Source organism: Porites lutea, chromosome 5, assembly GCF_958299795.1.
Source record: "Porites lutea chromosome 5, jaPorLute2.1, whole genome shotgun sequence".
Lineage (NCBI taxonomy): Eukaryota > Metazoa > Cnidaria > Anthozoa > Scleractinia > Poritidae > Porites > Porites lutea.
Genome location: NC_133205.1, coordinates 4698685 through 4713874, shown reverse-complemented (window position 1 = coordinate 4713874; position 15190 = coordinate 4698685). Strand labels below are relative to the sequence as shown.

General features: G+C 38.8%; 1 protein-coding gene across 1 annotated transcript; it reads left to right on the top strand.

Moving 5' to 3' along the window:
• Nucleotides 1-1397: 1397 nt before the first annotated feature.
• LOC140936932 (cyclic AMP-dependent transcription factor ATF-6 alpha-like) lies at nt 1398-13062 on the top strand. Its single transcript, XM_073386440.1, has 17 exons — nt 1398-1582; nt 1695-1771; nt 2688-2775; nt 2923-3005; nt 4321-4564; nt 5450-5517; nt 5863-5937; nt 6386-6463; nt 6993-7100; nt 7952-8058; nt 8456-8884; nt 9870-9957; nt 10682-10758; nt 10849-10917; nt 11299-11365; nt 11470-11551; nt 11656-13062. The coding sequence occupies exons 1-17, from the start codon at nt 1498-1500 to the stop codon at nt 11850-11852; spliced, it is 2022 nt and encodes a 673-aa protein (XP_073242541.1). The 5' UTR covers nt 1398-1497; the 3' UTR covers nt 11853-13062.
• The last annotated feature ends 2128 nt before the right edge of the window (nt 13063-15190 follow it).

The following is a 15190-nucleotide window of genomic DNA, read 5'->3' as shown; positions in this document are numbered from 1 at the left end:
GCTGAAATTTCGAATCTTTTATCACATTTCAACGCCATGTGTCATAATATATGTGTAAAGCCTGATGAAGGCTACAATCTGTTGGGCGCTTCTGAGAGCGCTTTATGCCGAAGCAATCACTTTGTATTTTCAAAGCGGTTATTTTTAAAAGGAATTTGACTATAAATATTTTAATTCGAAGAAGGAGCGGTGTATAACGGTGTGTTTCAGTGTGAAAAGAACCCAAAGAAAGGTACCACGCAGCATGCAAGCCGGCACAACGTAAACTGAAACCTGCTCAGAATTTGAAAAAGAAACATCAAGCAGAAACTTTATTTATTCAAAAGAACAGATCAGTATTCTGGCCAGGAAATTTCCTTGAAGATTGCTTGAGTCAGTACCGGGTAGACTGTGCTTCAGAGAATTGTTTGTCGCATCGAAAGGTTAAATTTTATTTGTAACTGCCATTGTAAACTTCAGCTCCTTTGAGCGCGATGCTGTAATAAATTCTCCTTTGGTAATTAGCTTCACAGCGTAGCGGATGTTTTGTTGGAACCACTTTATAGATCAGTCATAGTTTTGGTTCTCCTCTGGCCTGGGTTCTCCTAGTGAACCTAGCGAAGCTTATCAATTGCGAGTCTTATAATTTGTGTTTACAGTGCGACCGAGCGCGGCACAAGTAGTTCTCGACAGATCAGTGAAATACATGTAAAACCCTTCTCAGTCAAAGCAACCCTGAAATTCTCCTTTAAAGCACAGTGAATATAAGCCAACTCGATAATCTCAAAAGCAGAAGCTGCTGAACCGAAACATGTTTGGAAACCATCCACATCGAGCACTGCGATCGACGTTCACTTCGCGCGTGCTGAAGATTACTGATCATGATGTGTCACGTACGCAGTGATAATATAACATGAATCGAGGTGCATCATGGGATACTATTCGATCGTCGTCTGCCCTAAGGCATAATAGAGCAGCTCATTTGTTTGATGATACCATGAATAATTCACCTATGGAGTTTTCTAGGGAAAGGCAAAAGCGGATTCGAAGAGTCAGTACGGATACCCTGAATTTCAGCCGCTACCTCTACGAGCGGATGAGACGGCGGAAAATTCGGGCTGGAAAGTAGGGCTCTTGGAACACTATCCGGGTATAAATTCCCAGACTAAAAGTCGAATACTATCGCAATTTTCAATAGGCTCCACAAATCTGTTATGGAATATATATCAGGCAGGCGCTTGGAAGTAGTGGGCGAAAGAGAGAACCGGCGCGCGACTCGCGCGCCAATTTTTTCTTGTGCCCACCACTTCCAAGCGCCTGCTAGGCAGGCTGGGTAATCGTTAGCGTTCTATCCCAGAACGCCTCACGATACGGGCTTTTGACCGAGTGGAATCTGAGTACTAATACCCTGTCCGGTATTTCAGTGATGAATCAGTCGTTCGAGCTGTGAAGTGGTTTGTAGTGTAGGGTTTTTACTGTCTTTTATTTGGTGTCGGGAGTTTTTTATGTGTGTGAAATATGATGTCTCAGACAGAACTTTTAGCCTGGTCAGAGCCGGACACGAAATTTTTTGCCGACAATCTGCTGGGAGTTGAAGATTGGGGTTAGTATTTTTGCATGCGTCTTCAACGTACGCTTGGGTTTCAGCTGAAACCAGAAAATGACATTTGTTTAGCTCATTTATCTCACCTATACTTTCTTATTTTTAATTTTAGGGGACTCTATCGCAGACGTAAAATTCAATCCAGAGGATTTACTTTTAGGAAGCGATAGCCAAAGCTTGGAAATGGAGGTAAAATATTTAGCTTCAGACGAGTCGCTCTGTGTCATTTCAACTTGCGTGAGTCACTCGTGCGTGAACTTTATTAGTTTTCCTTTCCAATTAAAACGCAAACGTCGTGGTCATTCGTCTAGAGTGGTGCATCTTCATTGACTTAATGTGAACAAACCCTTTATTCTACATCCTTAGTCATAAAATCTTTATAAATGAAGCATCTAAGTTGTGTTAAAAACAGTTCCGTGGTTGCTTGCAGTTCGGCCGGCCTGAAATGTGAGACTTGAAGCAAAGTTTCCGCATGCAAAATAATTTTAGCATTATCGTTTCTAGAGGAAGTACTAACGAATGAATTCGATATCTAAGAGTTCTTATAAATGACAGGATATTATTCTTAGAGAATGTCACATGCAATAATTCTAAGGGTTGCGCTCTAAAAAAAGAAGGTTTTAGTTCTGTGAATAAAATCGCTGTCGCCAGCTGTTATTAGTATTCAGTGTAGTATTCCTTAGTATTCGAAAACCAAAAACTAGACCTTACGTTTTACAGCGATTAATTTTTGAGTATTCGTGTTTAAATCCCTCTTTTGGCTAGTCTTTTTTGTCATTTGCAATGTGTTTTTCCTATGCACTGAGAGGTCGATAATGTCAGACAAAGGGTATTGTGTAACAGTGCTGCTGTAAAATCTTGCTTCCAGGACGACCGTAACTTTCTTGAACTATGCTTTTAGACTGATCACGACAAATCCATATTTTATCCAAACTAACTGTGTCCTTGTTAACCTGATTTTTCAGATACGTTGTGTTAGTTAAAAAGACCCATATTTATATTTTTAATGGCAATAGGTGTAAAATATTATTTTACCATTCGCTATGATGCGTCTTCTGTTGCAATTTTAATGAAACATGTTTCGTTGTTGATTTCTTCTGCTAAGGACAAAGACGATCAATTCAGTGAATTTTTATCAAGTCTTGCATCTGATCCCCCTTCACCTATGCTTGAAGATTTCAATTTTACTTCGGGTGAGTTCCTCAAGCAATTATTTTATTAAAATATTACATCAGTCTGTTCTTATTTGGGATTATTTATTCAGCTTTCTCTATAAATCCTCACTTGACAAGCACAGCCACTAATTACATGTAAATGCCAACTATGCTGTCACTCAACAGGTGTCTGTGTTAAAGAAGAACCTCCTTCTCCTTCCTCCTCAAATTCATCTTGTGCTTCTCTACCAAGCTCACCAGAAAATCAGGTACACATAATATTAAAGTAGAGAATGGGAGATGCCATAGTGACTTGAAAAATATCGTTGAGAGAATTTCCAAAATTGTCCACACATAAATGTAAGTTGTAGGTTAGAATCCATGGTCCCAACTTGTAGTTTGATTCTCAATTTCCAAACTCTAATTATTCATGAAGTTAGAAAACAAAAGTAAATGAGAATTTTAAACCTACAAAAGTGCCATTTCCAAGTTGTCCCACACCTCTGTTTTAAAGCGAACGTCATACTACGTGTGAATCCATTAATATGAAAATGATTCTTTAATCTCATGCAAATAAAACTTTTTTTCCAAGAAGGATTTTGCACTTAGCCTTGTTTTAAAAGTGAGAGGTTTTGGAACTTGTAAACAGCTTATTTGGTTGAAACCATTTTAACCTTAACTTCATTTTGACTTGTAAAACATATGTCAATTTTTAAAAAGAACCTACAACAAATGTCTTCAATAGTTGAGTCTAAATGAGGAAAAGTTAATGTACAGAATTTTTATGCTGAGCTACAGTTTATTGTCAGGTTATTTTATTTAAACACACACCATAATAAGTCATGAATACTGTGACACCCCATACCTTTGCTTTTAACACCTTCAAGGGATCCAACATTTTTTCAAAGGAGTTTATGAAAGAATATTCAAACACCATTATGCAGGATTATTTCCTTCTAAGTGTGGAGGGAAGTGAAGTTTGGAAGATTTGAGTTTTTTTAAACATAGATCGATTGTCAAATTTTTTGTTCTTCCTTCCAGTTGCAGCCTGCAGTGAAACAACAATACAAAGAATTAACAAATAGCAAATCTTTGTTGTTTCCATGTTGATTTACAAGTATACTTCGAGAATTATTAAGGGATTGGAAAAATCATCTGTCATAGTGGGAGTACAGTAAATTTACTGGTGTCTGTTCCATACATGTTGCTGTAACTTGAACAAAGAATGCCATCTATTACCTCCAGGCTTCATTATATATGAACATGTACATGTATATGTAGAAATTAGTTGTTCTTGGGTTTCACTTTATTATTCATTGTATACCGGTATTTAAACTAAAATTCCACAGACATGTAAACCTAGATTGGTATTGTTATTATCATCATTATCTGTGTCATCATCATCATCACCATCAACACAATCATCATCATCATCACAATTATCACCAATTCTTACTCACTTAGTGGGGAATAAAATGTCCATTCAATTTATGTCTGGTGTAAAAAAAAATTCCTTAATCCATTCAGTTGGTGGACAGTAACAATATTACAATGTTATTCAAAGTGTTCTTTCGTTTCTTGCAGTTTCTTATAAATGGAGAAAGTTCACCTGTCCATCAATCTAGTGATTCAGATTTTGTGTTGCCGCAAACTAGCCTTCTACCAAACGCTCTGTGCATCAAAACAGAAGCTACTCTTACGCCAGTGTGTAGTGTAAAACAAGAACGAACACCTGTGCCATCATGCAATGTCAAACCCATTCAACCAATGCCAGTTACCTCTGTTCCTGTCAGCATCCAAAAAACTCCAGTTGCCAAACCTGCAGCAGGTATAGTGGTTGTCTAAATTAAAATTTTCTAGATCTTATCAGTTTTACCAATTTCTGTGAACTCTCTTCCTGTAGACCTGTTTCTCATGTCAGAAAGTAAATTAAGTTATTACAGCCAGTGGATACATTTTCTAGAAATGTTCATTTGCGAAATAAACTAGAACTAATGTGAGAAAGAAGGAAGGCCATGGTAACTTTCCTTGAAATCCTAGAACTCTCAAGACGAACGATTCATGCCTGTGACTCAAAAAAAGTTGGCGGTTTATCCAGTATTGACTTGAATAAGTGATTATGATAAGTGTCACCCCAGAATAATCACCCTTTCAACAACAAGGCAGTGCTAACATGCACTCTCAGAGGCTTATGCACCAATGCAGCTCATTGACTCTGATGAGCAAGAAGAAAAAGTGGTTAAGCCATTCTAAAAACTGAGTAAATTGTTGTTTTCATTGTTGTTTTTGTAGTATTTTTAAAATTGTTTTTGATGTTTAGTTACTGCAGTAGTTGTTAAGGGTGGGACATCACATTGTTGTTTTTTGTTCAGATCTTTCTCGGGAAGTGGGGTTGGGCATGGACCTTCAAGACTGACTTACCGTATTTTGTAAATTTTTTGCCAATTTCACTAAATAACTAAAAGAAAGAAAGAGTTAAGGTTATTATAACAGTGTGTTTATCATAAGTGAAATTTATCACTTCCCCCAAAATATATGTTTTCCTCAAATAGATGCTGCAAAATTTGAGCAACACAACACGTTTAGAAATAGATATGGCCAGAGTTTTTTAAGGGTGGTTTAAAGTTACGGTACATCTATGTGAGGCCATTTTATTTGGCTGTTCAATTTATATCTTGTGGAATAACTCATTCAAGTCTTTTCTTGTTACCAGGTATTCCAGTCTATATTCCTTGTACTGGCACAATACCAACCAAGACAGTGGTATCTGTTGTGGTTGGGGTAAGAGTCTTACAAAAACTTATTTTAATGCTTATTAAATTCCTTTATTAAACTTTATTTAGAAATGTTGAGACTCCAGTTTTTATTATGCTAATACAGACAGTACAAATAGTCTTAAACGGATGGAAATCCATGTTAAAATGCATACAGCAGTGCCTTGAGATAAGGGGGAGGCCCGGTCATCCAAACTGCGGCCCTTCGAGCCGCAGTTTGGTCTAAAAGTAAGGGGGGAATGAGCCCCCTGGCTCCCTCCCCTGGATCCACCACGGCACAGTGTGCATTATATCATCACAGACATAATTATGAGGAGTAATTTTTGGTTTTCTCTTGTAAATTTTATTATAGAGCAAAGTTAATCCTGCCATTCCCAAGACAGTAAATACAAGTGTAACTGCAACCAGTTCTTCCACAGAGGCTGATGTGAGTATTGTCGAATGTGGCTTTGATTTTAACAGCATAAATGTAGCTTTACCAACTCTGTGCTTGCAGTCAATGCTCCCTGCACCTATATTTTCTTGAACAGCCATAGAACATGTATTTGAAACCTTCTGAAAGATACTAGTGTTGTACGGCTCTTATGTATGTGCTTTGTGTAGTACATTTTGGAGGATGTTACAAGATTTTCAGTCAAGATTTGTGTAGCACCAAAGGGCTGAGTATTTTCCCTAGCTACTATTAATCTCCCCCTCTGGCTACAAAAGGAAAATAGACCAAACCAAAGAATTTCCTAGCTGTTTTTTGGGGCATACAAGGCATGTAAATCTAAGTGAGATCCCTGTACATGTCCAAGACACTGATATGTGCATTGCCCAAATGAGTTTGCACTAATTTTCCATAATTATTTAATTTATTGTTGCTGATCTTACAGGCAAAGCTTTTAAAGAGACAGCAAAGAATGATTAAAAACAGAGAATCTGCTTGCTTATCAAGAAAGAAAAAGAAAGAGGTATTTTAGAGATGCAATGTAATCATTAGCTCCATTGCCTTTATATCATGGGGGAAGGTGAGGCACTCCCTCATATGATCTATTTATAGGTTTGTGTAGCCCCATACCCTTTAAGGCCAGAAATTGGATAAGGTTTTGTGCCCTGCTGGAACCTGGGTCTGTGTAGTTGGAGCGGGGGTGGGGGAGTGGGAAGGTTCTTAATCATGTAGAACTCCTAAGTTTGAGAACAGCAATCTAGTTCTACAATAAGGTACCGAGAAATTTGATTATTTTGGTCTGAAAACAGTGTCAAGGTTTCAAAACACATGGCACCCATTCCCACCCAAAATTTTCAGGGCTCCTTGCTTCTCCTCTCTCAGTCTCTTAGAGGATGGTCCTGTACTTAGAAGAGCTGATGTCAGGTATCATTAGTGCATAAAGCGGGATGCCAATGTATTTTTTTAATTTTGTAATATTATTTATTTTATGTTTTATTATTATTATCATTTGTGGAAGAGGTTAATGGTTCATTAAAATTGTTACTCAACAGTACCTACAAAGCCTTGAAAGTAAAGTGAAGGAGATTTCAAGCTTGAATGAATCATTGAGAGTGCAGAATGAAAGCTTAAAAAGGAGAGTCGGTGAACTAGAGGCAGAGGTTTGTGTCCATTCAGTATTGTGGGTAGTAACTCCTCAAGCAAGCTCTCCATATTGTGAAAAGTAGACGCACAAGAGGCTCGCGCGGCTCGCTTCGCTTGGCCAAACAGGAGAGCTTGCTCTCAGGCTATCTTACTACAGGGGACCTGCACTAGACTTTCAAAAAAGTCCTTTGTCAGATTTCATATGGCGCGGGACGGACCTCTCACGACTTCATCACTTGCGTTCGGCCGCTTCGCGGCCAAACAAGGCTCGTTCCGCTCCCTAACAGGTCAACTTGTAGCAAGTCTAGGTCTGCACATGCCTTGAAAGTTCTTGAATGTCCTTGAATAATTTCAAAGTAGATATTGAAGACATAATAACTTTATTAAAATTTCAAGCTTCTAGCTTAGCATCACTGCTGAGACTGATCGAAATTTCAGTACATGTATATGTACTTGAAAATTGTAGTGGAAAGTCCTTGTAATTTGTTGCCTAGTCCATACCACTCAGATTCTCAAGTGGCTAATACAACTATAAAATGTTCCTGGCAGAATAGTAAGCCTAACGAAATAGTGAAAAGCAGATCAAAACTATTATTAGTGCCTTGATTTTGTACAGCATTGAGTTCTTGAAAAAAGAGAATTGTGTCCTCGAAAATCCTTGAAAAGTCCTGGAATTTTTGTTTTAAAGTAGGTGTACAAACCCTGCTCCTAAGTGAACTTGATTCTTAATCTTTATCCAGCTGCGTCTCTACCGCTGAATAAAGTGAAGGCAGACAAACTGTCTTTGTTTAAATTTTTGTATAGTAAAGTGATAGAAGATAGCTAATTTATTATTCCAGCCAGTGATTATGTATTTGTTTTTTAACAGAACAATCTATTGCGGAGTCGTCACCCTGAACTGACGAGTACCATAAAGAAATCTACCTGCATTTTAGCAGTTATTTTGTTTGTAGCTTTGAATGTTGGTCCTTTTAGGTGAGTAATTTTACAAATAAAATAAAATATGAGATACACTGTTAAAGGAAGCCTAACAGTAGTTTTGTGTAGTTAAGTGGAGGAAAATACAGCCACTTCTTTTTTGCTTCCTGCAACTGAGCCATTCAAATTATTATTAAAGACGGGGTTGCTAAAAGTCACAAAATTTCTTCCCAGAAGGGAATAAAACGGGAAAAGTTGTTAACTATATTCCATTTGCCACCATAAAATTTGGAAAATTTCGTTTACAAGTTTTTGTTGAATGATTTGTAAGAACAACAATCACACAGCACATAAAACTCAGACATAAGTTTACTTTTGTTTCAATAGCTGGACTATCAAGCCCTAGTTTAAAAATATTACTTCATTTAATTAAATGTGTTATTTTCAACCACAGCAATTTGAAAGAACAGTGGAAATTGAACAGAGGCGATCTTATTCCCAGTTCTATGATTCATCATGGAAGAGCACTTTTAAATTACCAAGGAGACGACGAGAGAACTGACTTTGATAAGCCGTTAGTGTTTGGACCTGTCACTCATCTGCTTAACAGGCAGACAGTTGCCAAGGCAGCAGACCCAAGCATGCTCAACACATCTCAGAAGAAGTCGTCATTATTCAAGAGCATAAACACTGAAAGAAGGGATTTAATGGTGATTAAGAACAAATGGGATTTCTTAAATGATCCAAGGCAGAGGCGAAGGATCAGTAAAAATAAGAGGAGGAATTCCAAGTCAAGACAAAAGATTGAAAGTAAACGGAGAAATGGGACGCTAGACGATCAGTTTTACTGTCCAACTTCATTTAACAAGACAGAAGTTACCAGGTATAGTTGTTGCCCCTGTCCAAAGTTGATTATTTTCTTTTTTCTATCTCTTTTATTTCCAGAAAGTTCCTCCCATTACTGCTCTTCCTCTTGTAATTATCGCTTGTATAAACTGAATTAGTAAAATCCAACTAGTGGTCTATTATCAATGCTGTGTTCTCATTGGGTGAGCTACCACTAGGCTATATGTTATAGCCCACAAGTACCGCAAAGCGCCGGCTTTTTGGCGGCCAAAAAGGCTTTAAGTCTAGCTTTAAGTAGCTAAAGTTGTTTAGTCTCGGTATTTTTGACCAACTAGTTGGATTTTACTAAAACAATTGTTCCTCTCGCCCTCATGGCCTCTGAGTCAACAGCCCATTCGGGCTTGAGGAATAATTGTTAAATAGTTATTGGGATAGCTTCACTTGTTGGAAGTCTTCAAACCAATCAAACATCTATGTCGTTTTTCCTTTTTGTTTTGTGGGATTTCACTTTTACAGTAGGTAGAAACAAGGGTGAAATGTTAAAAATACTTTATAAGCAACGTAGGATATATATTTACGTGTCACCTTGTTTTCGTTGAAACTGTGTCGCGTCTGAGAAAAGATATGTCCTCAGATGAGGCAGCGAATACTTTTGTTATCCTCCACGGTTCGTCTAATGTATCTTAGACACGAGACTACAAGCAGCCTCTCTTTTTTCTTAGTCGGTCGAGCGAAACGCCCAAGACACGAAATTGACCAGGCATATGATGGAAGGAGCGAGACGGAGGAGAGACTTGTAGCAATCTACTTAGGCACTAAATTTTCATCCCTTTCTTTCTTTAACCAGCTTCAATTTCATTCCGTCTGCGATCGAGACGTAGTTCGTTTGTTTGAAAAATATTGAAAATTTGAAACATCATTTCTTAGCTCATATTGGACTGGAAAACAAAATTGGTATAATCCACATAAAATTGTCCTTGTAATAAATGGCCAACCATGCAACGTTTATGTGTATCCCGCAGAATAAACGAAGCCTTGGTTGGATGGGTGAAAAGATACGAAGATCAACGTGTTTTAAAACAGCAAAAACACCGACGCAGGCAGACCAAGGTGGGACTGACTCTTCATCACAATCTTTTCTGTTATTTGCTTTTTCATGTTTAGGCTATGTTCATACTGCACTGGATTGATCCGGTAACGTATAGTGTGAACAGAACCGGCACAGAAGTGCAACTGGTCGTTCACACGCCTCAAACATAAGGGTCCCCAGTAGGGTTCTTCAATCCCGTAATCCCGACCCAAAATTTCGTTCAAGCCCGTAATCCCGAGGGTTGTTTTTGGCATCCCACCTCCCGCGCAAACTTCCAATCCCGAATCTCGCCCCGATTTTGCTTTAGAATCCCGAATCCCAAGCCCGAAATAAGGGAAATCCAGGATCCCGAAAAACCTGTTGACGACCTTCCAGCATCGTGCCGGAGCTGTAGGCCGAGAGGGTTTGGTTCTCTAATTCCCAATCTTCACTCCTGAAAATTTACTTCCGTCCAAGTGGGTTCCAGTCCTCCTTTCTACTTTTCACTTCCGCTACGGTCCGACTGTTCACCCTGCGCTATAAAGTGTAGCACAGAACCTATCCGATACGTGACGCTCCTCTTTCCAAATCGGCGCGGCGCAGCTTCGCGCTCGTTACAGATTTCGCGCCGAAATCATCGTTCTTATAAATTATGTATAAATAGACGCTCGATCTGGTATGATTAATTTCGTGCCGGAGCAAAACTAAGGAGAAAAAATGAGGAAACAGAACTATGCTAAAACAGTGTGTTTTAATTCACTTTAGGTGGAGTCCGCCATCAAAGAGCTGGCCTTGAGATTTGCTTCCAACTGTACTTCCGATGTAAAGCGAAAAATAAACAGGTAAATAGAACGAGATCTTTTTCGCAATCAGTATCAGAAACTAGAGAGCGTATGTCTAAGTAACCTCTGTTTACTTTCTTGGTTTGTCAGACACAAGTTTTCGCGCAGGCACAACCTGGCCTCTACGAATGCTGTTCAGTTGTTCAGCAGCTCAGATAAGTACGTTTTCTTTGGAAAAAATCTAATAAACTTAAGCTGTTGTGCTTGAATCCTCTATGTTTGCGATCGTTTTGTTTGTTTATTGGTAGATATGTATTGGGTGCCGTTAGTGACTCGCTCATCAGGTGTTCGTGAATGTTACGTTATATTCTCTCGCTTTCGATTATTTTGGTTCATTATACGTTTCTGGGAAACTGCCCACCTACCCCTCCCCAAAGCCAACATTAACACCTACTTCTCACTTAGGGCAAAATGTTGGCTTAGGGGAGGGGTAGGTGGGCAGTTTTCCAGAAACGTTTTTTCACTCTCACCGTTGCCCAAAATACTTTGTTCTTGACTTTTTTCCCTCCTTGAATGATAAGCACCTTCGCGCTTTTTCAGGTTTAAGACTTTTGAGGAAGAAATAAACAAGAAACCGGACACTTTATACGTGGTGTCTTTTCGGGCAGTAAGTATAAGCACTTTTATTTTCAAAAAATCGTTTGACTTGGCTATCATTTTCTGTTAGAGGGAAAGCGTTTTTTAAACTTTCTTGATATGCTTTGTTTCCAGGACCACCTGGTATTTCCTGCCACAGAGTACAATGCAACTCAACGGCCTAAGATGTCGTTCATGATAATGGCACCACCGAACAGTAAGTTGTCGTTGTTGCTGTTTGTTTATTTGTGGCCCGCTCCATAAATCTCGCTGATACAGTGTGTAAGGGAGAGTTAAAAGGTTTTTCTTATCTTTTTTTAGGAACAGAATGGCAGCAAGGTCACAGCGCTAACACAGACGAGATCAGTATGATGCAGATAGACTGCCAAGTCATGGACACAAAGATTGTAAACATCAAAAGATCAAGCATACCCGTGCAGCACTCGGACAGTTCACACTTTGGCACGCCGTCAGTTACCGTGCCCAATGGGAACGCTTACGTGAAGCCCGCGAAATAAAACGTCCTTACTCTTTTTCTATGAATGAACGTTTAAAGCAATTATAAGACTTCGTTTTATTTCACGGTGGGAGCCCGTCTCTTAAAGGTCTTGTTAACTTTGCTAGCTCAAAGCCATATTTTAAAATCAAACGTAAGGAATGATAGTGCGGATTCTTGCCCAAAGACCATTCCAATTTATTTCGTCAACTAGGAGCTTGAAATTTTGTTTTTGTTGTTTTTTTTTTGTTCAAAATATTTAATTTTGGATGTGTAATATTACATTTAGAAACCGAAAGAACTCTCTGCCCTCACGAGTGTTTCAAGTGTGAAAAACGGAACCTGAACTTTGAGTTGCGAATTGTGTGCAAGAATTTCTTGAGATTGACCTTTCTAATGACACTAGCACGTGTGCCATGTGCACTGGCACGTGTGCAATGTGCACTCACTTGCAGATGGCGGCTGTGAAGTATAAGATGTTGTGGAGCGTCATCCTCGTCAAGTCTGGGTAAAACAGAAACTGTTGCCTTGTAGCAGTATGTGCTTTACCTTTCTCGCCTCATAGCAGGGGTTCCGGAAGCTGGGAAATTTTTGCTGGTGAAATTTGGAATCCTGCAGAATGCAGAATACAGTTCAAAGAAACCGTAATCCCATTAACGATTGCAATCCGGAATCTAAATTCCACTAACAAAAAATCCGGGTTCCAGTACCCGGGTCCGAAATCCACAGCGAGGATTCCAGAATCCAAGACTGTCTTGGATTGGCTCGCGTTCACGGCGGCACAGTGTTTATTAAAATATTTTGTAATTTTTACTCGGGAAGGTGGAGGTTTGAGAAAGAAAAACTCTTCTTCAGTTCAGTTTGTGAAATAACTGTCCATTACAATGTTATTAAACGCATAAGCGTTTTAAAAAAAATTATAAATAGTTATGAAGCATTTTCAATTCGCTTAAAGTGCAAGAATGTATCATGCCAAAAAAAACATTTATTGTTCAAACGCCTTTTCGCATCCACAACTTCACTGTATATGATAGAATTGCCAGCACCTTTGTATGTGTTGTTCATTGTGTATTTCCGCCGAGATCTTTGTTTTTACGAGCCCGGCACCATTTGTTGTGGAATACCGAGTGTAAAGTCAGACATTCTTGTAACTACTGTGTATGATGTTTAATACAAGAAAAAACTATACAATATTTGTCAAAAAAAAATAATAATAAACGAAGTAGATAGCACCGTTTTGTGCGTCATTACTTTATATTATCCTGGGACCGGAGAAAGAGAAGGGCTGGGAGGACTTTACCCCCCTCCCCTAGCCGATGGGGAAGGGGGGTGGGGCGAAGTAACGGATGACATTTCACATTACATTGATATACCAGCTGACCTTAAGTAAAATATTGTCTATTGTCTATTATTACCCTCCCCTCTTCACTTTTCGCGCTGGTTAGAAAAATAAAACTGTTTACCTGCCTTATTTCAAATCAACGAATTCATTACTTACAAAAATAACTTTTAGAGTTACAAGTATTTCACTCGCTTGCTCACCTCCCTGTAGGGTTTACACACTTCCCTGGTTCTTTTCATTCCTTTTAACTACCGTACAGCTTGTGTCACTTGATAAAGCCTGTTAATGAAATAATGGTTAGATTTTCGACTGTAAAATAATGGCGTCATTGACAACTCTGTTTCTTTCTAGAATTTATTTGCCCTTTAAATCGACGTTTTTTACACTGATTGTTTTTTTTTTTTAGCCTCTGGCACGAATATTTTGTTGTAGTGCTTCTCCTCATGTTTTACAAAAGTTTCTGATATCGTTCACAATATCCTCTATAGCGAGAAATACTTTATTTCTAACAATAGTATTGTTTCCAGCCGAAGACGCCTCTTTTCTTTTCTGATAGGACGGCGTGTGACGAGAACACGGTCAAGACAAAAACGTAACACGCATAAATCAGATAAATAGGTCTTCATAGGTGGGAATAGTGATTCCATTTTATCCGTGATGGCCGAGCATTAAATCAAACCACAGCAACTTAAAGGAACAGTATCCCGTTACTGCGCATGCACCAAACTTTGATTTTTGGACAGGATGTCGCGAAATCAAAAGATGCGAGGAGAGTAAGAGAATCTTGAAAAATCCGTTTGCATCGCGCTTGGCCGGGTTCAATACGACACTAAAACTTCTCAGGATTATAGATCAATGATATATTGTTCCTGTTAAGTTTCGATTTGGGCAAAATCTGGATTTTTTGGCGTTACTTTTATTGCCGTTGGCCGGAGGACCAAAAGATTGGAAGCACTTTGATGCCGATTGAAGGCTTATTTCTTCTACTAGCTTCCATACAAGCTCAGATAATTGTGAAAGGAATACGCAGAAATGAAACAGCAACAATAAAGACTGTAAGAAAGAAGCCGTTGGGACATTGATGTGACTGAGGAGATCTTGTGGAGGGGAGCTTCGTGAAGCAGAATGTTCTGCAACGACGCGTTAGTAAACTTTTAAATGAATCTCCCTACGGCCGACAAAATCAAACAAACAGGCGCTACATGTTTTGAAAAACTAGTGACATGAAATCATAATATCATTTTTGACTAACCTTTGTGATGATTCATAGCGTTGAGATTGCATTTTTATTTATGTCTTTCAAACGTTTGAGGCTAGAACGCGAGCAAATCAGGCAGATGTTACTGGACTTGGAGCGATTGACCTCTGACACGAGTTTCAAATTAGAAAATATGTTTTTAAAGCGAGCGGAACGAGATTTTCGGGTCGTGAGGCGGCCCAGCTAGCGATAAAATCGCGATGAGTCTTCGAACCGCAAGCCAAATTTTTATATAAGACGAAAGACTTCTTCGAAAGTCTAAAATATTACTTGAGAATATAAACAACAAATCTCTGTCGGCGGTGCGGTCCGGAAGGAAATCTTGTCGAGTCAATTTGACAGTTCTATTGTCTTTTGAAGAAAAAACAGATGACGCTCGCGCGTGCGCATAATCGGGACACTGTCCCTTTAATTCGTGAAATCACCTATTGTAGGTACGTGCTGAATCTTGTTTTCAGTATATGTTGGAACTTGTTAAGTTAAAGAGTTGAGCCGGAAACAGTGAGGAATAACGTTTTAACGTAATTAAGGTGAAAGGTGGGGAGTAAACTCCATTTGCAGCTGCTGTTCGGAAAATGATAGAGGGAGAGGGCGGAATTGGAGCATAGTGCAGAGCAGTATTTTTCTGCCTCAAGAGCAAGAAACCCTGTGCATGCCAGTTTCACGCTTTTGCTTTCGTTTTTTTAAATATTTCAATGACAGCAATTTCAGTTTAAAAATTTTTAAATTCTTATCTCGATCTTCTTAAAGGGACCAGATT